At 40.8% G+C, this 27,655-nt stretch overlaps 3 protein-coding genes across 3 annotated transcripts; 2 read left to right on the top strand and 1 right to left on the bottom strand.

Moving 5' to 3' along the window:
- Window positions 1-1,613: 1,613 nt before the first annotated feature.
- Window positions 1,614-6,794, top strand: gpat4 (glycerol-3-phosphate acyltransferase 4; the record flags this gene model as incomplete). Its single annotated transcript, XM_079234960.1, has 12 exons — window positions 1,614-1,790; window positions 3,290-3,359; window positions 3,474-3,771; window positions 3,892-3,966; window positions 4,136-4,225; window positions 4,403-4,496; window positions 4,634-4,749; window positions 5,548-5,603; window positions 5,784-5,869; window positions 5,951-6,079; window positions 6,228-6,307; window positions 6,599-6,794. 12 exons carry the CDS (start codon window positions 1,614-1,616, stop codon window positions 6,792-6,794), a joined length of 1,467 nt encoding a protein of 488 aa, XP_079091086.1.
- A 1,628-nt stretch (window positions 6,795-8,422) lies between these two features.
- rab11fip1b (RAB11 family interacting protein 1 (class I) b) lies at window positions 8,423-21,377 on the top strand (the record flags this gene model as incomplete). The annotated part of the gene is made up of 6 exons (XM_079234713.1): window positions 8,423-8,778; window positions 15,696-16,123; window positions 16,221-18,528; window positions 19,019-19,879; window positions 20,283-20,388; window positions 20,571-21,377. 6 exons carry the CDS (start codon window positions 8,423-8,425, stop codon window positions 20,775-20,777), a joined length of 4,266 nt encoding a protein of 1,421 aa, XP_079090839.1. The 3' UTR covers window positions 20,778-21,377.
- Window positions 20,813-27,319, bottom strand: LOC306751392 (eosinophil peroxidase-like; the record flags this gene model as incomplete). The annotated part of the gene is made up of 14 exons (XM_079234958.1): window positions 20,813-20,826; window positions 22,933-23,349; window positions 23,595-23,794; window positions 23,907-24,144; window positions 24,282-24,452; window positions 24,544-24,802; window positions 24,892-25,052; window positions 25,162-25,522; window positions 25,602-25,808; window positions 25,906-26,035; window positions 26,280-26,412; window positions 26,502-26,677; window positions 26,807-26,894; window positions 27,253-27,319. 14 exons carry the CDS (start codon window positions 27,317-27,319, stop codon window positions 20,813-20,815), a joined length of 2,622 nt encoding a protein of 873 aa, XP_079091084.1.
- Between the last annotated feature and the right edge of the window lie 336 nt (window positions 27,320-27,655).

The raw sequence follows: 27,655 nt of genomic DNA, 5'->3' as shown, positions 1-27,655 counted from the left end.
ATGTTTGGATTAATGTAGAAAATGAAGTTCCTCAAATCCAGCAAAGTCTTGAGATGGAGTCAAGTCTGAGATGTTTTTAAAGACAAAATGAGCTCCATCAAACATCTCAGTGTGGTTTTAAAAAACTCAGAATTTCTTGAAATGTGGAATGACTCATGAGGCTCATAAAAACTGAAGATCATGGGGATAAATAGCATTTCTGTGTTTTAAACACACAGGCTATTCTCTGCTTGGCTTTTACCATACACCACAGGCTATCTTCACTCTCTCACAAAATCCAAATCCATGATGATTTACTACATTAAAATTATCCCAAAAAGTCTTGAAACCCGGCCCACTTGGTTCATAAAAAAGAACCCATAATTGAAAAAAATAATTGTTTAGTCTGTACAGTACAGGAAACTAAAAACATTGTACATATTGTTTGTTCATGTTATTTGGGCCTACACCTCCTTGTGCGACACATTGTTCTGTAAGGTGAGACGAAGGAGACACTGGCTACTTCTACTCTGACCTCTGACCTCTATTGACGAGTACTAAATGATGCTAATAATAGTTCCTCGACATATCACGTTGACATTGACGTGATCGCATTAAACACCGTTTTGACGGAGTGATTTATGGGACGTCCCGCAGTGACCACCTGTTGCCATGACGACTCCACACAACTCTACTGCAGTAGTTAGCGTTAGCATGCTGCTAACTCCAGCACCGTGTCAGAAAGCCATGCACTTCATCCTGGACTGTCCAGATGGAGAACTACCTGCCCGTCTGTCGTCTCAATCCTTATCCGGCACAGGACGAGCGTTAGGAAGGTAAGAGCTGAGCTAACACTGTCACGGCTTTATTTTTAACCGAGCAGCTCCCTCGTAAGCTAGCGGTTTACGAGCCACACGTATCGCCAATTCCTAAAAAAAACAACCCTAAACACCGGCAGGGTAAGTTAATGTTGAATTAATATCAATGGCAATGTTTGAGTTGAAGTGTTGTTGCTGGATTACAGTGGAGTTCACGCTACATAGAGAGCACTTAACAGGTATTTTTAATATCTGCAAAGCATCCAGTTTTTCTATGATAAGGCGATGGCGGTCAATTTACAACAGTCTTTGACTCGTTGTTGAAAAGCTGCAATAACTGTTCTGCATGCTGTCACAAAACAATCAGGGAATTCATAGAGGAAATCAAGTAAAGAAAACAGTATTGCAGTTTAACTGCCTCTTTCAATAATACCCCTTGGTAACAGAAGATGCCAACATCATAAGACCAGTATTATTAACCTGTAGACCTGGATGCTTGATGATATCGGTAATATGTCAATATCATAATAATTTATGACTGAATCTGTGTGGGTGAAAACCTAGCATTCATATTAGTCATCAGCAAGATGATGCTCAAAAGGTAATTTAGAGTCAATCATAATATAGAACAAGTCACCCGAAAGGGAACATGGAGGATTATAATGTTTGTACTCTGTATGTTTGGGCTGTCTTTGTCTGATTCATACAATGATTTACTCCTGTTGTATATTCCAGGTCGGGCTTCAGACACCGAGGCTTCAAACGAACCAGAAGACTTGCCTTAAAGCTTTGGTTTTCGCCGCAGTGTGCAGCAGCATGAGTTGGTTTACATTTCCAGCTGACAACCTGCTGTGCAGGTGTCTCTGCATCTCCATCACGTGTCTCCACTACTGGTTGACTCTTTTGTTTGTCTTCATAATTGTGCCAACTGTACTTGGAGTCTCTTTTGGTATCCACAGACTCTACATGAGGACCCTTCTCAAGATTTTTGAGGTGAGCTTGGTGTCCGTGTAATGCACAATATTATTTGAAGTGTAGCATACAAAATCAAAGTCCTTTGCTGTGGGTTTATTCAAGGATTTTACATCAGAAAGCATTTTCGTAACACAAATATCTCCAAACTGCTGTGGTATGAGATCAGAACTCTTTGAGATACTAGTAAATCTTCCACAAAATACTTTTTGCATCGATAATCTCACCGATTTTATATTCAAAAAACACATTCCCTGTTGAAGGCACCCCCGGGTTCTCTCAGCTCAGGGGAACTGACAGAGGCAGAGGCCACGTTGCTGCTTCCCTTTCCTCAGGGACTTAGCTTTTGGGACGGACACCAGGGAGGAAAAAGCTTTTAGCCATGGGACTACCATCTGGGGAAGTGTAGATACCGCAGGGAGCTTAGACTCCTGGGATGAAGTTTATCTACTGGAATAGTTTGAGGAATGGTACAGAGAACACACAATTGTTCCCCTCACTAGCTAAGCCCCTGTGGTCCTACAGTTTCGGTAGTTGTTAGAACTCCCCTTCTACACTCAGGATAATGGTAATCACGATAAAAGTTGACAATTAGGTACATAACTGTTGTCTGAACAGAATTGCAGACTGTTTTACCAATGTCTTCCGGGCTCTGGATCAGGCTGTGTTTGAGCCCTCGGAGCTGGTCAGTTTGAAGTAGCTGTCAATCAGTCTTGATTAATCTTAAAACAGTGGCTATGCGACCAAATATGACTTTCCTCCAAAGATGCCCCCTTTGCTTTTCTCTCTGCTTTGTCAGGTCGATGGCATTGTGTCCAGCAAAAAAAAACATCAGACCTACTAGACTGGTTTCAACCCAGAGAGCTTACTTAGGGAGGAATATGGAACTTGTAATGCACTGCACTGTATGGTAAAATTCCACTTGTGACATGGCAGCATCACAGCAATTTTAACTCACTGACATGATATGTGGTATCGCTATTTAATCTGTACCATCCACATTTTTCTTCTATCTTAATTTAGTTCTGGCTAACTCCTACAGGGAACACGCGCGCGGTATTCCCGGATGGGAAAACAGGAAGCTTCATGCCTGGTAGGCTGGCTTTAGTGGGCTATCTACATCTAAATCAGCCTAAGTATCTTGCAAAGCAAGTAAACCTTTGGTAGTGTCAATCTAAGCTTCGTGCAACAGGTCTGGGGTTGTTGTAGGAGTGTGTGTATGTAGTGCACTGGGTCAAAACTGTGATGTATTTATGCTTGAGTAAGTTTGACAACGGGTTTGAAATTGAAACTGGACCAGAATGGTGTTGAATGTGTTTTTGAGCTGCAAGCTTCACAGGAAAATATGTTGCATGTTGCAGAGCTGTCACTCAGCAATGCATATTACTGCCAACTTCATTGCTGCTCGTCAGCAGTAGTTACTCTTATGTTGCTGGATGTCAAACGTTACAGCAAACAACAAATTTAGCAATGTAGTTTTCTGAACTAGTTATCTAAATGTTTTTTTTCTTTTAAATTAGTGGGCAACCTCACAAATGGAGAAGGAAGCAAAGGAGAAGAATCAGCAACTCTATAAACCTTATAGCAACGGTAAACAAGCAATATTTAAATATCCCTCACTCATTAATGCTTACTGTACTGTACCTGTATTATTTTGACCATTAACTCAAATGCATGTCTTTCTACTTTTGGTTCTCGTTGTAGGAATCATAGCCAAAGCACAGCCATCGTCCTTGCAGCAGGATATCCTGGAGCTCCGAGGTTCTGCCGGCGGTCTGCCCTCAGAAACGAAGTTTGAGATGGCGGACATCTTCTTCTTCTGCCGGAAAGGTGTGGAGAGCGTCTTGGATGACGAGGTGACGAAGCGCTTTTCGGCCCAGGAACTGGAGAGCTGGAACTTGCTGACTAGAAGCAACTACAACTTCCATCATATCAGTGTGAGACTTACTCTCCTGTGGGGCCTGGGAGTCCTCATCCGCTATGGCGTCCTGCTGCCCGTCAGGTCAGAGCAGCACGATGCCGGTTACGTTGCAGAGGCAGTGAGATTCATCTCATCTTGCAAAAGCTGCGAAAGTGTGAACAAGCAGTTCGATCTGGATCCATATGTTCTTTTTTTCTACAGGGTTACTCTGGCGGTCACTGGCATTAGTCTGCTTCTTGTCTTCACAACTTTGGTTGGCTTTTTACCAAATAGAGAGTAAGTGTCCTCCAATTCTCATAACATTCCAAGCATGAAGGCAGGTCCCTATGCACAAGGGTAGAATTATGATCATAATCTACATGACTGTCTCAGTATTTTGGCCTTTGAAGTATACATCCTGAGGGGACTGCAGTAATTACTGTGGCATTGTGCTGTATGTCTTCAGGTTAAGGTTCTATCTATGTGAGAAGGTTCATCTGATGTGTTACCGCATCTGTGTGAGAGCTCTCACAGCAATCATCACCTATCATAACAGGTACACAATGTTGAATGTTGAATTCATTTTCTTTATCAAAACAGTAATATTCACAAATTCACAGCTTTTTGCAAATCTCTCCATTTCAAGGAACATAATGGTTGAAGTGTGTATGATGTCTAGTTGCGCGTCACCACATTGTGCGTCTGTGTCCCAAACAAACATGTTTAATTTCAGAGAGAACAAACCAAAGACTGGCGGTATCTGTGTGTCGAATCACACAACGCCTATTGATGTCATTATCTTGGCCAATGATGGCCGCTACTCTATGGTAGAAACGATTGTGTGTCTCTCAATGTCTTTGTGAGTGTGTGTGTTCGGTCTTCATAAGAATGAATGATTATGACAAATTACAGATGAGTAGAGGCGTTGTTTTTGAGCCGAACTTGAGCCGAACTCGTCCTTCAGGTTGGCCAGGTGCATGGAGGTTTGATGGGAATGATCCAGCAAGCCATGACCAAATCCTCTCCTCACATCTGGTTTGAAAGATCAGAAGTCAAAGACAGACACCTAGTGGCCAAAAGGTAACAATGCATCTTCTCAGTGTTGCTCTTATCTCCAGTGGCGTTACGGTCCGTCTCACTGCTGTGCAAACGCTTATCGTGTAAGATGTTCAGCTCAGTGTGTTTTGATACATAGTACACAATAGATTTAGTTCACCCTTGTATATGTCTTTATTTGTTTTATCGTAAATGGGTGTCACGAAACTTAGTACACATGGTTTAGATTAGGTTTAAAACGTTGAAATATGAACTTTTGGTGAAAAAAATGGATTGTGGCTTTGACATTTGTATTACATTTTTACTTAAAACATAAGGTACAACCGTTTTACACACACATGTTTTTAACTGGTCAAGATGTGAGTGGATTCCATCAAACAGTCAGAAATCTTGGTATTCTGTTTATTTTGTATCCTTGTTCTAATCATGTGTTAACAGAAAAGCCACAGTTCTCTCAGTTTCTGACACATCAGTATGTATATATGGCTGCCATCCCAGAATTAACTTGTCAGTGAGCATAGTCTAAAATCTAGCTTTTCCCTTTTTACTTTAGTGATGACATATTTATATGATGATTTGGTTTTTGCTATAATATGAGCAGTTTATATTGAACGTCATTTGTCTTGAACTCTAGAAGTGAGGCTATAATGGTAGGATTCTTTATCTTTAGAATATATATTAAAAATTATATATATATATATATATATATATATATATATATATATATATATATATATATATATATATATATATATATATATATATATACAGATAAATATATAAATAATATATATAATTGTATCACTTTCTTTGTCATTTTAGGCTGAATGATCATGTTGCTGACAAAACAAAGCAGCCCATTCTGATCTTCCCTGAGGGTGTGTATGATGATGTTAGTAGTAGGAGTAGTACCGGTATGTGTTTTATTCAGTCAATCATTACATGCAATACAATAAGTAAAGCCATAATCTAATAAAAAAAAAAGACTGATAAGTACACCTGTAGAGCCGAGCACGTAGCATCTGTTGTTTAAGAGCTCCACACCATGTCTCCCACAGGTACTTGCATCAACAACACATCAGTGATGATGTTTAAAAAGGGTATCTTTGAAATTGCCTGCACAGTCTATCCAGTTGCCATTAAGGTAGGATCTTTCTTTTGTCTTTTTCCTCCTTTTTCCTCATTTTGCTCTTACCTACGCTTGATGTATCTTTGTGTCCCTCAGTATGATCCTCGGTTTGGGGATGCTTTCTGGAACAGCAGTAAGTTTGGCTTGGTGAGTTATCTGCTGAGGATGATGAGCAGTTGGGCCATTGTCTGCAGCGTTTGGTACCTGCCTCCTATGAACAGAGAGGTGAAACAATTTAACTCAACCTTTCATAGAAATATGTTGTATTATGAAAATGAGTGATGCAACTTTCAGATCATCTGTTGTTTATTCTGTCTACTGGAGTACTTTTCCCACCTTTTCTTATTCGTTCTTTTTTGTTGTCCTCGTGTAGGAAGGGGAGGATGCGGTGCAGTTTGCCAACAGAGTGAAAGCAGCCATCGCTGCACAAGGAGGATTAGTGGATCTCATTTGGTGAGTCATTAGCCAAGTTTCCATTCAAATGCATTTTGAATGAATTTTCAAGAAAATCTGCCTCAAATGTTGGAGAAAATAAAAATAGTAGAACGGTGTCTACATATAGAACAGTCAAGCAATTCATAGCATATATCCAAATACTGTTGAAGGCAGATGCTGGACCAATAGAAGACAGCAATGAAAACATAAAGTGCAATTTATTGGCATATCCACAAGTGAAGTTTCGAGCTAATGCACTTATAAATCAGGTTTGATACTATTTTTCTTTCCTTTCCCGTGTGCTCTTAGGGATGGAGGTCTGAAACGAGCAAAAGTGAAAGACGCTTTTAAGGAAGAGCAGCAGAAACTTTACAGTAAAGTTCTTGTTGGTGAGCAGGAGGAGGAGGAGCAAAGGGACAACACACATGTGGAGGATACAAATCAAGAAGAGGGTAAAGGAATCCAGCTTCAATTAATGGACAATGAGGACACAGTAAATGTATGACGTTTTAAATACAGACTATTACATCTCATACTGGGAAATCTGGAATAATTTGTATTATTATTCATTATTGAAATGTGAATTAAGGAAAGTCAAGCTTTTACCAGACTGAGTGATAGAAACGTGTTTTTACAATTTGATATTTGTGTTTTTAGTGGTGTAAAATCCATATTTATTCACATTGTTTGTATGATATGAAATTAGGAGAATGGTTACACTCACAGTACAGGAAGCTCAGACATTTAGAGACATACAAATGCTAATAGTTTTGTCTTTAAACTAATTGTTCACAGACCAAAATCCTTTAGTGACCCCACTTTTCCTGCCTCCTTTTTACTGCCACGTGAGCTTTTTGTATATCACAATAAAACACTGACTTCTTTGTGAATAATTCAACATTATTTCAGAGATTCTTTGAACAGGGGCACAGCCATCAAGAAAGCTGCAACCATTTCCGGTGCCTATCCTACTACTATTGTTACATCACTGTCAGACAGTGGCAGTGCCAACACTTGTGCGTCACCTTGCTAATTGGCTCAAGGCTCTATATGTGTTTTTGCCTTTAATCTTGGCTGGGGACCAGGAAGCAATGAAAGTTAGATCAAACATTTGCAGGCCTGGTGCACAATGTAAGTCACAATAATGTAGGTTTTCTGTTTTGTTTGTCTCAGGTTGTTAGGAACGTCTGTCTTTAGTGCATTTGAGAAATAGAGTGAGGCATGGGAAATAGACCCGGAAGGCATTTTGTTTCCCTTCTTCAACAGCAGGAGTCAGGCTTCAGACATCCATCTTGCGTAATGTGGCATGAGCAACACACATACAAAGCAGTAGTATAGATACATACTCTTCTATACCTTATCCTGCTCAGGCTCATGGGAATTGAGGGGTTTATCTCAGCATGCATTGAGGTAAATAGGTATCAACCACAGAGAATTCAATCCATCTGAAATCCACGCATACACCTCACTTCTGCCCAGCTGATTAAGATTTAAACTGGAGCTGCATGTGAACCTGAAGCCAACCGTATGAACCCTATCGGCTGTCACGGGCTTGTCAGGTATCCTGTGTTTCCTCTCCATGTCACAATAAGAGCAGAGGTCTCGTGTTTTCAGACCTCTATCAGAAAGATATTCAGTAAGAATAGATGGAACTGTGACTACACATCATTACAGAACATGAACATGTCTTGAAGCAAAAATATTTAACCAACTAAGGGACTGTGATGATTAAAAACTGTCAATTTGAGTTAGTACCCAAATCAATCATTCAGTCCAGTCTTCTTTTGAGTAGCTGATCTGATGCGGACGCACTCTGACAGGTGTCAACACGCAGCAGGTGTGGCCTGCTGGCTCCAGTAAATGGTGGTTGTGGTGTGAATGGACCAAGCAGTGGGTCAAATTCCTTTCACGTAATCTGCTAATCTGGGGGCGTGTCTCTTGAACCAAGGACCCCTCTCGATGTAACCACGCCCAATCAGCTGTTTCCTCAAATTCACCGGAGCTCATCGGAACACTTTTCCTCGCTTCTGCTCAGTCTCACCCTGAACCGATAGACGTGGACTCGTTTTGTCCCGGAATTTCAACTTCTGCGCGCCGCTGGTAATTAATAATCCCTCAACAAGTGGCGTCACGATGCCTCTGGCGGAGCAGCAGTGGTGTCCCACAAGCGTGCAGGTAACGGTGCAACAAGCCAGGGGCCTCCGGATCAAGGGGAAAAGTGGCACCAACGATGCATACGCGGTCATGCAAGTGGGCAAGGAGAAGTTTCAGACCTCGGTGGTGGAGAAGAGCGTGGCTCCGGCGTGGCGGGAGGAGGCCGCCTTCGACCTGCCGCCGCTGTTGCACCAGGACGGTGGAGGCGGCAAGGAGCGCGGCACGCTGCGCGTCCACGTCCTGCACCGGGCCCTGGTGGGGCCAGACAAGCTGCTCGGACAGGCTGTGGTCAACCTGCTGCAGCTCGGGGAAGACAAAGCCCGCGAGAAAACAGAGTAAGTGCACACGGCAGGACGTTTGAAGGTCATAAAAAGAAACGATGGATGAACGGATGGATGTTTTGAGAGGGCAACCGACCACGTCTTACTTTCTGGAGTATCATCAAGTAGCCAAACTGTTCATCACAAAGTCCCAGAATGTCCTGACGTGTCTTGATTTCTTCGACCAACAGTCCAAAACTAAAATAAATTCAGTTTCTGGTCATAGAAGACACACATTTGACCAAGTTGCTGACACGTTTTCTGGTTTAAATTTCTCACTTAAATGTAAAGGAGGCATCGTTGTGCTGCAAAGGAAATCATTCTATTTAAATTTCTTTGAGGAATTAAATGCCTCTGCAGCTGCACCTGAGGACAGAAAAGGTGTTGCTTATGTGTTTAAAATAACCCACATGATCACTGCATGTTTAAGCAGTCTGGGCATCAAACACACTGTTATGTCCTGCTGGCTTTCTCCAGTCCTCTGAATACAAGACTGTTATATGCACGTTTACATGAACTGTTATTCTTTGCTCTTAGATGGGTGTACATGAGGAAAACATTGAGGGGCATGAAATGAACACTTGGCTTTTATTTTCATCACAAAACTCATGGTTGCTGCTTCTGTCAGTCATACTGCATATGTGTGGTCTTGCAGGACAAAACTCCATATTAAATCTTAAATAATTACAAACAAATTGTAATAATAAAATGATGCAGCATCTGTAAAAACAGTCGCTTACTTTTGCCAAATTAATATATTTCCCTTGATTTGTGCATTTGAAAAGACTCTTTGGAAGCGAGTTCCCAAGATAATTGCACCTTTTTGCCACTTAGGTGAAGTATTTGAGCACACACATACAGCCATGCATCACACACACACACACACACACACACACACGCTCTGAATGGTTTGACTTCTGAATGTTGCTCTCTCGCTCCGGTGAAGTTTAAGGGATTTGTTCCCCTGGCAGCAGCCTTCAAGGAAGCCAATCAGCATTACCTACTCAGGCAAAAGACGAGTCAAATGATTCACTCTTTCCGTTGGTGAACTTGTCAACAACAGACAGCTTCCCCAAAGAAGACCCAGACTTCTCCTCACTACGCCTTTTTATTAAAGCACATTTATGTCAGGAAAAAGATTAAAAGCGTTCAGATTCTCGTTATACCGCATTCACACCCAGCAAAGTAGGTGAAGTAATTAACTGCAGCAAGCAGGTTCTACGGGCCTTGCTGGTAATGTATGGTCTCCTATTGGCAACCTGCTGCTTTTTTAAGCAGAAAAGATGCTCTTCCATCTGTTAAAGAAGAGGTTTCACATTTTAATTCAAGATATTCTTGTTAAAATGTGTTAAAAACAGGACCTTACAGTCATTGCTGTAGTTCAGTGAGAATACAACACGTTTTGTGTTAAACTGTTTCTGAGAATTTGAGTACCCTGTCATGTGACCGGTATTATACAAAAGCCTAAACACACTCTACCTTCTCCCACCTTTCCAGGGTTGTTTGGGTTTGTCTGCTCTGTTTGATTTTTTTGGGGCATCTCATGAATTGTAGTGTAGTCCATAGCAAGGCCAGATTGGATATTCACTACTGCTCAAGTTTTGTTTATCCATCCATCCATCCATCCATTATCAGCCGCTTATCCGGGGTCGGGTCGCGGTGGCAGCAGGTTCAGCAGGCCGACCCAGGCTTCCCTCTCACCCGCAACACTTTCCAGCTCATTCTGGGGGATCCCGAGGCGTTCCAAGGCCAGCCGGGAGATATAATCCCTCCAGCGTGTCCTCGGTCTTCCCCGGGGCCTCCTACCAGTTGGACGTGCCTGGAAAACCTCTAATGGGAGGCGTCCAGGAGGCATCCTGACTAGTTTTGTTTATCATCAAACAATATAGATGTGCTGTCTGATCATGTTTAAGAAAACCTTTTGTTAAACAAAGTAATCTGTAAACCTGCTTCAGCAAAAAAAATCCATAGTTAAATCAGATCTGAGATCATGAAATGAGCATTTGGTCACAAATCACTTGTTATACGTGTGTGTGCGCGCGGTAAATGCTTAACTTTGATTTCTGTTGATCTTTCCCATGTGCGCTCGGAGAATGCACCTTGATTCTGAGAGCTAAATCCAGCATTAGCCTCACATTCCTGACTTTTTTTTATCTATGAAAGGCAAACAATGATGCCAACAGACGGTCTTGCAAGGTCAGTTTTTCTGAGCAAGACCACTGTGTCTGTGCCGAACTACGACAGACACGTGTGTTATATGAGCGGCCAGTCGACTACAACAGGAGTAGAGTCCACCAAGTTCTACTCTTTGAACGTGTGTTGTTTGCTAAAGAAGGCACTCCTGTGAGCAAAGTCGTCACTCGATAGTATTCAGAAACCTTTAGACGGAACATGTGAATTAACAGAATTCATATTTATATCTGTGCTTTTTCTCTGTAATGTCTTCTGTAAAAAAGGCCTATTTTCCAACTACAGGGGCATTATAAAGCCCACATCAGTGAGGCTACAGACGAGGTGAATGACACTTATTGTAGTGCCTCTTATCAAAATCTGCTGTCAGGCCTGAGAGCACCTGCACTGTGAAGCCTGTATATAGAACAATGGGACCTAAGATATAAAAGCCTCATACTACCTGTTTTAGTGTGGGCTATAAGGTGAGCCTCGGTTACAGCTTCTGTCCAACATTTAGCCATTTGAAACGGCTTCACTGCAAGTTTATCTTTCCTTGACATTGTGATTAATTTAGGTTGGAAAGGGAATTTCTTTTTCGTGTCACTCTGGTTTCTTTGCACAGACCTTCACTTTGGCTTCTCTGACTCGTGGGTGTGTGCTGATACAATGAGCCCTGGACTGTTCTGGTCCTTGGACATTGTCACTGAGTTGTTTTACTCACTCGGACGGCTCTTTTGGCACTCGCAACAGCTGTGCTCTGTGATAAGAAAGACTTGAGTCAGGCAGACTTATCAGGAGTTCAGGCTTCAAAAGGAAGGATGTGTGTGTGCAGAAAGTAGAATATATTTACAAAATGTTGAGTCATGCATTATCCTTTTGTCCTCTCCAGCAGAACACTGTCAACTCTTCACACGGGTGTGAGATTACTGAGTTTAAGTGCATCATCTTCATCGTTATCATACAGTCCCTGTTAAGTGAAAGCCACTTTTCATTCCTCATCCTGCACACTGCTTACTACCAACCAGCTAACGCCCGAACACTTTTGCAACTTCCCCTCTGTGTAAACTACAGCTTCCTTCTCTTTTTTTACTACATGTGGGATGCATTGGTGTAGATGTCATATCTGTTGGCATCAGCAAAGTAAAGTAGTTGTTCAAAGGTCAGGGTTGTGATTTTATATAGTACATTTTTAGTATACTATATAGGACATTTATAATATAGTTTAGAATGCATAGGCTGCTGTAGTACATTGTAAATAAGTACTAAACACCAACAGTATACTATATTATACTGATGCTACAAAAAACTAAAGCTAAAAACTGCTTGATTACAAACAACCCAAATACTAATACTCTCGTACTATGCAATACTAGGGTACAGTAAAGCACACAGTGGTTTATAAATCACACTTCAACTTTTACAATATTGTAGTATAATATACTAGATGGTTCAGTATAGTATACTAATTCTACACATTTATTTATTTATTTATATATATATATATATATACATATATATATATATATATATATATATATATATATATATATATATATATATATATATATATATATATATATATATATATATATATATATATATATATATATATATATATATATATATATAAACAAACAAACAAACCGGGTAATTACCGGTTTTCCAGAATCAATATAAGGAAAAACACATGTAACTGAAATTTGCTTTAATAAAAAATAATGTAATATTAGAAATGGATTATATACTATATGTTATACGATGTGTGAAAGAAGTTGCTCATTATAAAGCCTGTGAGTAAATACCTGACTCTTCAGTTCCTCTCAGCTCTGAGTCAAATATGAGTTTCAAAGGCTTAGGGAGTTTGTGGAGTTGGCATGAAATTGTGTATTTGAGCACTTAAAATGGATTAACATGATTTAAGGCCTCCCTTAAAGTGAAGCTGAAATGTCAATTAAATGTATGACAATATTGAAAAGCTTTAGACCAGCTACCATGGTCGAGATTTAGCTTTGACTCAATTTGAGACAAAATGGACAAAGTTATTTCAAAAGAAGCTATAATCAGTATTTGTATCTGCAGTAGATAACTGACTATTTGTAACTCCGTACTTCCACTGGTTTGGTCCACTCACTGCTCCCATCATCGTTGTTTTCAGCCAAAGCAGGAAGCAGTTTTCTGCGGACAAAGCTCTCAAACCATCTGCATGCTACATTCTCTCACCTCGTGGCAAACTGACGTCAGAAGAAGAGAAGTTAGCGACCAGCTGGGGAACACAGTGAAGCATTTAGCAGCTGAATAGTTGGGTATTTCGATCAGGTGTTGGAGGAGACCAAGAAGTGAGTGACTACTGGACTTCCCCTCTACCAGGTGGTCAGAAAAGTGTTGCTCGTTGTGTGCTGAATGTGTAAAGAGGCTTGGGTTGAGTTCACAACATGTTTCCGCTGCCCTGAGTTAGCTAATGCAGGTTTATGGTGATAATTTATTTATCCCTATTTGCTCTTTATATAATAACACTTAGTGTCCAGCTATCCATTTCTATGATATTATTATGTTGTCAGGCCATGTTGATCTGGGAGAGGAATTGTATTCACTACAATCCTACTTTGACAATGAAACTGATGGATTTTTTTTCATAACTTTGTACCACATATGTCACTGTCCATGGGAGTAAGAACATAACCGCTACAGAACACTCAACATTTGCATGATGAATACATGCAATATTGATCTAGCAGTGTTCTGTTGAAGGGCATTCATCAGGCAAATTGTGAAGAAGTCCTCAGTGGAATATTTATAATGTCAAGGCCTGAAATTTGCAGAGCTCATCACATTACTCATACGCCGTATTGGAGGCAGGGGAGCTGTGATTGCTGTCTCACTTATTTGTCAGTTTCCTGGAAAAGACATTTCCCTCCATAATTTGTTCTTGCAACACATCTGAAGCAGTGCTGAGGGAGGAGGGTGAATGTCCACATCGTATTCTGTAACAAGAAGAATATATTGTGTCTATTTTATACCCGTTGCATATCAGGGAGAAGAGTTATGTGAAAATGAGAAGTAAAAAATACTGTTTATGGCACATAAACACCACAATGTGTGATATACTTAGAAGATAACAACTTTACTTAATGCTCTTACTATTTTTTTTTTTTTTAAACCACATTTTTATAACCAAATTTGTTTATTTTGAAGGCAACTTTCTTTTTTTCCGCATTGCAAGAACAGACAGACACACATAAATGCCCCTACGGCCCCTTCCTCATTTCCCCAGGAATCCAGATTTCAGTTGGAGTTGTTTGTTCAGTGGTGAGCTGACCTCATATTTCTGCCAGATAGGCACTTTATATGCTGACTGCTTCTTTTCGTTGTTCTGTTAAAATATTCTGCTTATTCTAAGACCCTCCTGTTAGTATTGGGCCGTGACGCAAGTTCAGAAGCTTTGCTAAGTTGACACAACCTGGTCTCAGTGGATGGTTTAATAACTTGGTTTAGGATTTTCTACATGGTTTTTACGAGACTTGCACTTTAAGATGCTAGTTTGAGGTTATAACCAGTGTTTATATCCATATGGTATCTTAATGTCAAGCTACACCTAATGTGGTGGTTGTTTTTAAAATGTGATGAGTTTTATAGCAGATCGGCTTCCCGTGAACATGACCAGTGTAAGTTTTGTGAGAAGTAGAGACTCCTCTTATCAGCTAAAAAGTCCCTTCAAGGGGCCGACTGCTGCTGGGTTAGATGTTTAGAAACGTGCATTTTATGCACAAGGTTGAACATTGCATGTGTCTCTGAGACATAGTGGGTCATCAGAAAGCCTGCTGGGTATAACTCTATGCCAAGTCTGGTCCTAAAGTAGTACATTGTATTAAGAACTGAGACATTGGATGAAAATGTTCATAAAGGCTCTCGAAATATTGGTGAAAAGTATAAACAGTACAAGCATTCATAACTTCCAGACATGAGAGGCTGTCACAAGCAGAACAGTGTAATTATTATTGTGATTTAAACTTTCCTTCATGGTCAGTTTGCTGGTTGTGCTTAGATCCTCAGACTTTGCAAAAACATTCGAGTGGCTGCTGAGTCACACTCTATTTGCGATGGGATGGATAATAGTTTCCACAAAGAAGTATGGCGAGGTCTAAACCTCCACATGCTGTTCATGAATCTCAGTCTTTTAGAGTCTATGCTTCATTTCAGCCATTCAGTAGATTACATTATGATGAATGATAGTCTGTAAGGAAGAAATGCTCTGGGAATGTGACTCTTCTCTCTGACACCTTGTTATTGCGGTTAGTGTATGTGAGGCAATACATCTTAAAAGTTAGTAAAGGTATTTAAAAAAGGAAAAGACAGTGTTTTAATGTTCTTGCTTTGTAGAGTCTCGTGCAGCTTTTTTCTTTTTTGGAACAATCTTACAGTGTCATTTCTTTCAGCTTTAAAAGCTCTCAAACACCGATGTGCTGTACAATACCTGCAAGCGAGCCAACTCTCAGGAGTTAGACCAACAATAAAGCTAAGAGTGATTACTGGACAACAAACTCAACCCAAATTAATTGTTTCTCTTTATATGCTGGATTTGTAAAAGTTTGCCTTATCAACTTTAAAGATGAATTTGTCTTATTTCCACTACCCTCAAGTGGCCTGGAAAAAAAAAAGGTCTAAGAATGTTTTTAACCTCAGAGAGCCAGCAGTGACATCCAGAAATATAAATGTAATGCTTTCAAAAAATGTTATTCTAATAAGATGCTTCTCTTTAACAGATGGTTTAAGTTGTTGGACAAGACTGGCAAGGCAGACAAAGACCGAGGAGAGGTGCTTTTGGACATCCAGTTCATGAGACACAACATGACTGCCAGCATGTTTGATCTCTCTGCTTCTGGCAAATCCAGATCTCGCATGGGCAAGTTGAAGGACAAAGTTCGTGGCAAGAAAAAAGAATCTGACACCGCGTCTGACCTGGTGCCATCCTTCCCTCAAGTTCTGACAGAGAGCGACGAGGAGGGGACCGGGGACGCTGAGCTAGCAGCGGGAAAGGCCGACAAAAAGAAGAAACATAAGATGAAGTCTTTGTTTTCCCACAAGTCTAACCTGCAGAAGAACATGTCTCAGTCCATGACCGTTCTGACGGCAAAGAACTTCTCGCTTAGCGGCAGCCAGTCGTCTGGTCTAAATGTGGATTCCTCTGAAGGTCGGGATCAAACGTTTTTAATTTACTACAATTTACTCGTTTATTTTCTCTTGTACATTGTCATTATATACATGTTAACTTTCCCATGTCCCTCCAGGAAAAAAGAAGTTCAAGTTCCTGATACATAAACGCTCAAACAGCTCAGACGGCAAAGATGCCCCCTCTGGTCAACAAAAACATGGCGCTGCTGAACCGAGTAACGTGTGCATCAATGGCAGCCATGTTTACTGTGAAGAGCCGCCGCCTCGGGCCTCTCGCATTGGCTCCAGCTTCAGTCTGGCCAGTTCAGGCCACGGATCCATGGAGGATGTCCCTGAAAGCTCTCCTCCGTCTGTTGATTCACGGAGGGGTGTGAGGCAATATTCACCATGGACGGAAGAGGAGGAGGAATTGGAGAACACAAAAGAGGACGCGGGTCAGCAAAGAAGGGAGGAAGAGGAAAAGCTTAGGATGGAGCGGGAAATAATCACAGGGGAAGAGGAGAGAGTTGGGAGAAAAGAAGAGCTTGAGAGGTTGGCTGATGAGACGAGGAGACAAGAGGAAGAAGAAAGGAGGACTGAAGAAGAGAATGTTAAAAGGGTAGAAGAAGAAAGGATTAGGAGGGAGGAGGCAGAGAGGAGGCAACAACAAGAAGAGGAGGAGAGGGTAAAGAGAGAACAAGACAAGTGTGACAGATTGACAGAGCAAAAATTGAGACTACAAGAACAAGAAAGGCTGATTGGAGAAGAGAGAGTTAGAAAGGAGGAAGAGGAGAGGATTCACGAAGAGAGACGAAAGAAAGAGGAGCGTGAGGAAAAGAGGAGGTTTGAGGAAGAGGAAAGGATCAGGATGGAGGAGGAAAGTGCTCAAGAAGAGAGGAGGAGACAAGATGAGAGAGTAAGGGAACAAGAAGAGGAGCGTAAGTTAGCAGAGCAAAAGAGACTGGAGGAAGAAGAAAGACGAAAGGAAGAGGAAATGGTGAGAAGGCAAGAAGAGGAGCGTGAGGAGAAGAGGAGGTTTGAGGAACAAGAAAGAAGCCGAAAGGAGGAAGAGGAAAGGATCAGGATGGAGGAGGAAAGTGCTCAGGAAGAGAGGAAGAGACAGGAGGAAGAGGCAAGAGTAAGGGGGCAAGAAGAGGAGTGTAAATTAGCAGAGCAAAAGAGACTGGAGGAGGAAGAAGAAAGAAGGATTGAAGAAGATAAATTAAGTGAAGAGGAGAGGATCAGGAGGGAGGAGGAGATGGCTGAGGAAGAGAGGAAGAGACGAGAGGAAGAGGAGATGATGAAAAGACGAGAGGAAGAGGAGATGATGATGAAAAGACGAGAGGAAGAGGAGAAGATGATGAAAAGACGAGAGGAAGAGGAGATGATGATGATGATGAAAAGACGAGAGGAAGAGGAGAAGATGATGAAAAGACGAGAGGAAGAGGAGAAGATGATGAAAAGACGAGAGGAAGAGGAGATGATGAAAAGACGAGAGGAAGAGGAGATGATGAAAAGACGAGAGGAAGAGGAGATGATGAAAAGACAAGAGGAAGAGGAGATGATGAAAAGACGAGAGAAACTCGAGGAAAAGAGAAGACTTGAGGAACAAGAAAGGAGGCGAAGAAAGCATGAGGAAAGGATTAAGAAGGAAAAGGAGCAGATGGCTATGAGGGAAAAGGAAGAATATGAGAGATTGGTAGAGGAAAAGAGGAAACTAGAGGAGGAAGACAGGATGAAGGCAGAAGAGGAGCAGAAGGCTAGGAGGGAAAAGGAAGAACATGAGAAATTGGTAGAGAACAAGAGGAAACTAGAGGAGGAAGAAAGGAAAAGGATTAAGGCAGAAGAGCAGATTAGACGTGAGGAGGTAGAAAGGATGAGGGTGGAGGAAGAAAAGATAAGGGTGGAGGAAGAAAGGAGGAAGGAAGAAGAGAGGGTTAGGAGACAAGAAGAAGAAGAGCGCAAGCAGTTGGCAGAGGAAACGAGGATACTAGAAGAACACGAAAGCAGAATTGAGAAGGAAAGAAAGCAAAGGGAGGAGATGAGGAGACGAGAGGAAGAGGAGAACAGTAGGAAAGAAAAGGAAGAAAATGAGAGATTGGTTGTAGAAAAAGAGAGAAGGATTGAAGAAGAGGAGAACATTAAAAGGGAGGAAGAACAGAGTGTTGGGAGGAAGGAGAAAGCTGAAGGTGCGAGGAAAGAAGAGGAAGCCAGAAAGAAGGAGAAGTTAACAAGAGAAGCAGTAGAGCAGAAGAAGGAGAACAAAACTAAACACAAAGCTGCGGGGAAGAAAAGTGGGCAGAAAGTGGCTGTGGAAGGCCCTGCTGAAGTCACTTCTACTAATCCATTTGATGAAAACATTTCCAATAATCCCTTTGAGGAGATTCCTGACTCACATGCTGGACCCGGCAGCAGCACAGCCAAGATGTCCGCTGTCCAGCAAAGGTTAGAATTGACATTTACCTGAATGAAATCCAGCCGTGGGAAACGGAATTAAAATGTGAAAAACTAAGATTTCTGCACATGATAGTGACTCCCTTTATATTGTTTTTAGTCCGTCACAGCAACAGTTCCTCTCAGCACTTCTCTTTCCAAACGTAGCCCAAAGCGTGTCTGTGTGTGTGTGTGTGTCTGTGTGTGTGTGTGTCTGTGTGTGTGTCTGTGATCTCAGGATGGCATTTTAGAAGATTGTATTTTCTATTATAGCACTACCATCTCAATACATCAGTCTTTATTATTTTATTTTTTTTATGAACATTCGGTGTTCCTTGTTCTCTAATCTTTCAACAACATTGTTTGTTGCAAATTTTCTTTTTTATTACTAGATTGTAATATCTTTTATTCTCAATGTCAACCTTCAAGAAAAGTTATATTTTGTCATCATGAGTTTTCACAAGTATGCTTTAATCTCATGAAGTCTGTGCCTCATTTCCAGGGTTCAATCTGCAGCCTCGTCGGTAGGAAGCAAGCCTATTTCCTCTGATGAAAAGGACCCTATTAACACCCAACGGGAGAGGCGACCGGCTCCTCAGCCTCCAGGAAGGAATCCAGCTGAGAGACGGAGTCAGAGGGAGCCGGACGGAGCGACACAACAGCTGGCACAAATTAACAAGAAGAGCAAAGATAAAGACATCAAAACCATCAGCGTTCTCCCACAGCGCTCGGTACAAACGATCGCTCCTATGAGTAGGTCTTCCACGGAGAAAAAGAACACCCAGAGCTTGACACAAAATTGTGCCGCCAAAGAAACCTCAAATGTAGTGAAACACGGTAAACGTACTGCTCCCTCTACACCTCGTTCTGTGGAGGAAGACAAAACAACCCTGTCTTCTGATGACAACATTTCCCATGAATGTGGCTTGGTGGCGAAACGAGTCTCTATCGTTTATAGTTTGAATCCATTTGAAGACGATGATGTTGAAAATGCAGCCCAAGAGGATTCAACCACCTCTGGTAATACTGGTTCAGTAAAATGGCCTCTAGTCTTGCCACAAGCTGCGGATAAAGATACTGCATCTCAAGCAAAAAACAAATCCTCAAAAGCCCACGCTCCCTCACTCCCTGCAAAGATAGCCGCCACGTCGAGCACTTCAATCCACCAAAACACTGAGAGAGTGCATGTTGCAGGTGTGACTGTAAACAGTGTAGCCCACCACGCATGTGACCCTGCGTCTGAGGCCGTGAGGCCCGTGCGTGTCCAGGAGGATCCGCTACAAGAGTCCCAGCCTGCGCCAGCGCAGAGAGCCGGGGAGGACGCAGGTGGGGTGAAGGTGGCGCCGCCGATAGCTTCACGCAGGTGAGACAGTTCAGACCCTTTAACAGAATATTTATATAACTCATCTATCTCCTCATATATTATAGATCACACACCACTAGCTTCCAACGCATGTCTTTCATTGAAAGAAGATCCATAACGCCGCACATTCCTAATGTAGAGTCTTCTATGAATCATTCTTCATTCACTCATTCATTATCCATCTTTGCTTGTATTATTGATGATCTTTTATCTGATAGGGTTGGTGTGGATAAGTGAGATTGCAGCGATAATGCAAATATATTCTCTTTGACTAGCGAGTTGCTAAATGGGTTACTCTTTGATCATATAGAAAAATGATACAGCTTTTATACTTACTGTTTATTTCTGTTAACTCTCATTCAGTTAATGCTTGTATTGTTCTTTCTTTTTTTTGTCATTGCAGGCTTCAACCTGTAAAACCTCTTAATCCTTTGGAACAGCAGTCTGTTTCAGTCGTTCAAGGGGTCAAAGATAACAAATCCACATGTGACCTTCAGGTGAAAATGAAGGTATCTTTTTTCTTTTCTTAACCAAACTTTGTGTGGGGGTTAAATGTTCGATCTCTAAATGAAACAAGGAAATGATATGTGTTATATGCAACTACTTGTTTGTCAAATATCATCAACATTTGAATATTCCATTTGTGTTTGTTTTTTAATGTATATTCTGCATGTTGTATGTACTCTCACAGGTAAATGACACTGGGCTGAAAGGGCCCTACTCGCAGCTGACTCAGGGGGAACTCATCTCTCTGGTGCTCAAACAAGAAAAGCAGCTGTCAGAGAGAGACAAAAAAATATCAGAACTGGAGAAGTACATTGACGACTTGATTGTGCGGGTCATAGAAGAGAAACCAAGTATTCTCATGTCCCTGAACTCTAAGAAAAAAGCTACCTAGGTGGATTCACTTTTTCTCCTCTGTTCCTAATCAGTTCAGACCCAGTAATCTGACAGCACCACAACAGAAACTTGTGAATTATATTGCGAAAGGTTGCTGGAGTAAAAGTTCATCTTACAGAAGCTGTTACAGTTTCCGTTAAAATCCTTTCAATTGGGTGATTTTATACATTTGCAATCAAAGATGTCAATGAGTACAAATATATAATCTTCATTTTTCTAAATATTTCGCAATATTTCTTGACACTCCACATGTACATGTGTGAATTAAATTCTTTCCAGAAATGACTTGCCAACATGACCTAATTACTATATGTAATGGTACAGAATTGTAATTGTTTTTCTGTAGAATCTTAGCTTCCTGTACCCTGGAGATATCTTCAATGTGAAGAACTGCCTTCTTTTACTCTCCAAACTATGCACTATTTTTGTCGAAAAAATGTCTTGCTCTTATATTGAATGTTACGTTTACATGATTCTAATAACCTCCAAAAGGCACTTTACTCTTCTTACACTGTTAACATGATGTTCACTGAATTATCACACTGTTATGGTATTAAAATGTGCAAAATTAAATAAAGTTCTTTTTCTGAAAAACTGACATTTGGCTATTCCTGATCTCTGTAGTTTTTCATTACGTGACATATGTAGGATGACCAAAATCATTTCATACATTAATGTGCTCCTCCTTGTTGTACTACAGTAGTTATGTTGGACGAAATGTGCTTTTGATTAATTATTGTGAATTTTTATTAGGAAAAAGAATTCATTCCAATTCAGTGTAGCGCAATCATACTCCGTTTAACCACCAGGGGTCACCTTTGCAGTAATTGAGAAATCATCTTGTTATTGGGAGGATTTGTCCATATCTTCACTGTTATAAAGTGTAGCATGACAAACATCAATGCCCCCCCTTGCTGTACTACAACTGTTATTTTGAAGAAATGTGATTTCTATGAATTACTTTTAATATTTGATGGAAACAATATTCAATAGCGTCACAGTAATAAAGTGTACGATGACAAACATAATTCCATACATCAATGGGCTCCCCGTGTCTGATGCCAATGCTCTCAACTAACTCCAATGTAAAACCCAACTGCATCATTATTAGACAATCAGAGCCACTGCGTAGTTTAAGAGGTTTAAGGGAAACTGTTGTTAAATTTAGAGATTGTAGATACAAGTAGATATATTTTCTGAACACTACTCTCTTAATTTAATTTCAACTTGTTTTGATTCTTAGCTTTAACTTTTACAAAGTTCAAAGTGCATGTGTTTAAAGCACAGATTCAATTTTCAACTGATTTATCGAGATGTAACTGATACCAGTATAAGTTACATCTACAAATTGACGGTTTATTTCAAGAACAACTAAGTCCTCAAGATGAACAGAGCAGGACTTCAGTTCATCCAAAACCACAGGTTGGTAATGGGTTCATGACTTAAAGTAATGTACTGGTCTCGCGAAGAACATCATCAATCTGGATCTGCAGCTCAGATGTTGTGATCCTCTGAAGTTGGTATGTATCATCAAAAATATCATTCAGAAGCAGTGGTTGATTTGTAGAACAGTCATTTATTAGTGTCAAACTTAAAGTGACTTTCACATATACACTCTGGAAAAACAACAGTGTGTTGCCACAGAAATCTGCTACATATATCTGAAATCTGAAATCTGTTATATATATATATATATATATATATATATTAATATATATATATATATATATTAATATATATATATATATATATATATATATTAATATATATATTAATATATATATATATATTAATATATATATATATATATATTAATATATATATATATATATATATATATATGTCAAATATAATATATATATATATATATATGTATATTTGACTGATATATATATATATATATATACATATATATCAGTCAAATATAATATATATATATATATATATATATATATATATATGTATATTTGACTGATATATATATATATATATCAGTCAAATATACATATATATATGTATATATATATATATGTATATTTGACTGAATAACTGGTCATAACCATTTTAAGGATGCTATGGATCAAAAGGTTATTCAAGAACAGTCTCCTACTCAGTGAACAGCCAATGCCCTGAGAATAGACAGGTCATCCTACCTATGCCCACTTGGCTGTCCATCAGAAAGACATGGTCTCCATTGTCAAGCTTAATGTTCATGTTGCCACTGGCTGTGATGTAATCGATGTGCCGCGTGTTAAATGAATGCAGAACAATATTTTTGTTACACATCAGATTCATACGGGCATCCTTTTTGTGGATGGTGCAGTGGAACAGGAATTCATACACACCTGCATGCGGACATGTAAAAATTCCTGTCTCTGTGTTGAAGCTGTTCTGTCCATTGTAGAGGACCTCATGGAAGAAAATGGTCTTGCCGGATTTGGGGATGTCGTTGCCAAGTATCACAGAGAAAGTCACTTCCGTCGCAGAGCCTGAAGGTCCAGGAGGTCCAGGGGGTCCAGGGGGTCCAGGAGGTCCAGGAGGTCCAGGCGGTCCAGGGGGTCCACTTGCTCCTGTAGGAAAAAAAGACGTGCAATTAGAAAGTAGAATTATATTAACAGGACTTTCCCATTGCAGTATTTTCAAGTAATGCTCTTCAATTTAAGTATTTATGGATAAGTTGTAGATTTGAGTGTTGGTCCAGGGCAACCGCATGAGTCTTGTGCTAGTGAAAATTGGTAGATTCAAAATATTCCAATGTCGGAAATTATTATCTTTGGTCAATTGTGTCAGATGAGATTTCAGGACATCAACTCACCACCCTCCTTCCATGGACTGAGATCAAAGACACTGATTTTATCGCACTGGGTATAACCGGACTCTCGAGGCCGATAATGAAAGACTTTTTCCGGTACTTCAGTGATGCCAGTGTTGTCACAGATAATGCGAGCGAGCGAGGTTTCACTCAGGGAGTTTCTCTGGGCCTCAGTAAATACTCCAGTATTCTCCCACCAAAGTCTGAAATTGTACAGTTTGGTAACATTTAATATCGCTGAATCGCTCATTAATGTGAAGGTGCATGTAACACAATTATCTCCACATCTTTAGCAATGTCAGTTAGGGAACATACCGGTCTCCTGTGCGGATCCGCTGGAACTGAGTGGCAATCAAGCAGGCAAACAAAGGTCCCACTCTTCCTCCACGTACAAACGGCTCCGACACTCCTCCCATCCATGCATCGATGTTGTCAGGTGTTCCGTAGAGATTCAGCAGATTCTTGGCCAGGTCTTTGTTGTTCAGCACGACAGCCAACTCTGCCTGATTTTGTGGTTGTGACAGCCCACAGAACTTGCGCCATTGGTTGTAGCCTAAAAATGACATACAGGGTAAATATGTTGACATGTTTTAAGAGTGTGATCTGTAGTGCCTCCAAAATCTTAGATATGTAGGTAAAATTGACTTTAGATGTAAAGAGTACATATAGGTACGAAGACTAAATAACTACCAGGGAGTGCATGGTCTCTCCCTCTCTGCATGTTGAGGGCGGCCAGATCAAGTCCCAACTTATTGGTGAATTTAAACAGCCTGTCCCTCAGTTCATCAGTCATCATGTTACCCTGTGTGGCCAGCTTGGCCCGACAACCCACCAGGCCCCTGATGATTGGGTCCAAACCACCTGAGCAACACAAGACATAATTCAATTTTGGTCAATTGTATTCTAAACTCTGTTTAGGGAATGACTAACAAGTTCAAGACCTTGACATTACCTTCAAAGATGATCCTCCACGGTGTAGAGAAGGTTGTGTGCAACAGGGGGCTGGGGAAATCAGGGTGATCCTGGTACTGCTCATTAAGACGAAACATGACAGGCTGAACCATAAGGTGACCGAATCGGTAGGCAGCTGTGGCAAACACATTGGCGATCGAGGGGTCCACATTTTCATCATAACCAGGGTAGGTGGACAGATGACTGGCTATGAAGTCTGGACCAACAATGAGAAGTAAGAAGTCTCTGAAAGTGATAACCTAAAAGACAGAAAATACACTGAGTTGATTGAACCATGTGACGACATTCCAATATCTCTGTAATCCATGCAGATACACCTGTCTCGAACCTGCAAATATCCTCCCATGATTTTACGTGCTTCTTGATAGAGTCTCTCTCCGTTCCAGTGAGGATTGAGGTCCGCCAGAGCACGGGCCAGGCGGTTGTGCTCCCGCAGGAACAGTGTGTGTAAAGTGGTCAAAACAGTGTGCTCATTGGACCGCTCGTCACCTTTAAAGTCAAATAAAATGAGGACGAAAGGGCGGTCAGCTCTGTGCGATGCTTGCGATGGATTTAACACTTTTAATATTTGTACATCCGTGTTTTTGCTGCCACTCACCAGCCACAAAGCAGGGCACCTCCTTTGCTTTTTTTTCATTAGTAATGCGGGCTCGGGTGGCACACATGTTACTAACCATGGTGGAGAAGGGCAGGAGCTCTCGGCTGTTGTCAGTGTATTGTGTGTTGACTCTCATCAGGCCCTTGTCTGAGGTGAGGTCTCGTAGGAAACGAGCTTTGGTGTCCTCTGCACCGTATACCTGACCTACATCAAGGAAAGCCGTCAGCCCGTTCATTTGTTGACGGACGGTGCTTGCACCAAACACATGGCCAACGTTGCCAGAACCACAAGCTGCTGCTGAGCGGAAGAAGGGGATGCACTTCTCCGAGTTTTTGCCAAAGCGAGGGTCTTGCTTGCGAAGCTGTTGAGATGACAAGAATCAGTTAACATCCAGTTTGTGTGTGTGTGTGTGTGTGTGTGTGTGTGTGTGTGTCACTGACCTGAATGGGGAAGCAGGGCTCTGTCCGATCACAGCTCTTGTCACAGGCAATCCCATTACTGAACGAGCGAATCACAGGAGATTGAGGAGTGAAGGTCAGGTCATGATCAATCCACTGGCCGAACATTGTGACCATGTGAGTGAAGAGTGGGTCGCTCTCTATATCAGAGTCTGCTTTACGCAAAATATTGTTGGACACTTCTCTGACCTGAGAACAGGGTGTGGACAATGAGCACCTTGGTGAAAAGTGAAAAAAAAAAAAAAAAAAATTTCCATGGTCAGTGAAGATGATATTCTGATGTTACCAAGGGAAGAAGTTGGTTGTTGATTTTGTGATCAGGGTCCCAGCCTTTGGGGAGAGCGATTGCATCCTGATACTCAGCAGGGAGCCAGCGGGCGAAAGGTGTGTTGGAGGCTCCCCAGCGGGTGTTATATCTAAACGAGTACAAAATAAATCCATTATTATACTTCTATTTTTTGAAGATTATTTTCATGACACTTTGCAATTATTGAATTTCACTCAGTAAAAGGAATATATGGAAAAGGATGAGGGACAACATGTAACCAGAGTTCCAAGTCAAACCCTAAATAAGTTACATCATAAAAATGTTTTCCTGAAATAAAAGATAGCTCTGCAGGAAAAGGTATATAAAATGTGGCTATTGAATCATTGCCTCACCTGTTGTTGCAGATGCTGCTCGCAGTCCGAAACTTGTCTAAATTGCTAAATGTTGTGCAAGAAGTGGGACGCAGTCTGGGAGAGCAGCCGGTCAGATCAGCAATGACCTGCAGATCGTCCTCAGAGATCAGATCTTATTAACAGAGACAAGAAATGAGCAACTCAGCTGCCAATCTAGAAATGTTTGCAAGAAATGTCTGTGAAGCTGTAAAGGATAAACACCTGTGGCATTGATGGAGCGCTTTTGACGTCTTTCCAAAGACCTCTTGATGAGTTTAACGGCATTATCCATATAGTCAGCAGCACGCACAGCATTGCGTGTTTGTCCAGTAGGCTGCTTCACCAACTGAAGAATGTCTGACTGACTCACTGCATTCCTCCTCACGCGCTCAACGCTCCTGTATTGTGTGGAGAGGTCAGATTTATGAGTTCAGTCAGAATGTCTTCAATAGCAATTAAATACACCTGCAACTTTATTTTTTTTACTTTATCAAATTAGGGAAGAACGTATTCAGCAGCCTACTCACACTCTCCTGGAGTACTCATAGGCTGAGTCTACTGTGGCCTTGGCTTCAGTCACAGCCCTTTCAATGACACTCCTGCGTAAATGGGATTCTGAAAGCATGAAATACAATTAGTTTATTTTATTTTATTGGTCATACTTAATACTGATGTTTTGGGCCAGTGCATTTCTGAGATGATCATTTTTCACACACAGTTACAGCATTTTACAATATATATATATATATATATATATATATATATATATATATATATATATATATATATATATATATATATATATATATATATATTGTCTCACAATAAACCATGGACTTAAACATACTGGCTGAGATTTGATAAGTTTCATACACAAATAAGAGAGTACAATGTAGTAGGAATCAACCAAGTAATGAATGCATGTAAAGCTATGTGTAGCTATTCTAAGTAAGATGATATAGATATTACTCACCAGCATCAACCTGGCATTGCAAGCTCAGGTAAAGCACTGCAGCCAGTAGGCACAGAAAGAGATTCATCTTTGTAAAAAATATTCTCTCAAATATTCTCCAGTCAGTAAAGCACAGGTCAAATAACTTAAACTGATACAATATTTACGAATTTTCTTCTAAAACAAATATAATCCAATCTGATGCATCTAATTGCCCATAGAATATAAACTGTGTCTATTAAATTAAAGTTAAAAATCAAAGTAAAGTCACCTTTGATCAGCACAAAGCTGTGTACTCCTATTTGTCGATGGAGCTCTTGTTATACTCTTGGATGGGCGTGTCATTTAACGCCCATGTTTGGCAGGAATGTTTATCAGACAATAATTCCGCATCTGCAGCATAATTCTTGTTGAGCAAATTCAC

This window comes from Taurulus bubalis, assembly GCF_910589615.1.
Source record: "Taurulus bubalis genome assembly, chromosome: 19".
Lineage (NCBI taxonomy): Eukaryota > Metazoa > Chordata > Actinopteri > Perciformes > Cottidae > Taurulus > Taurulus bubalis.
This window is presented reverse-complemented; position numbering and strand designations above follow the sequence as displayed.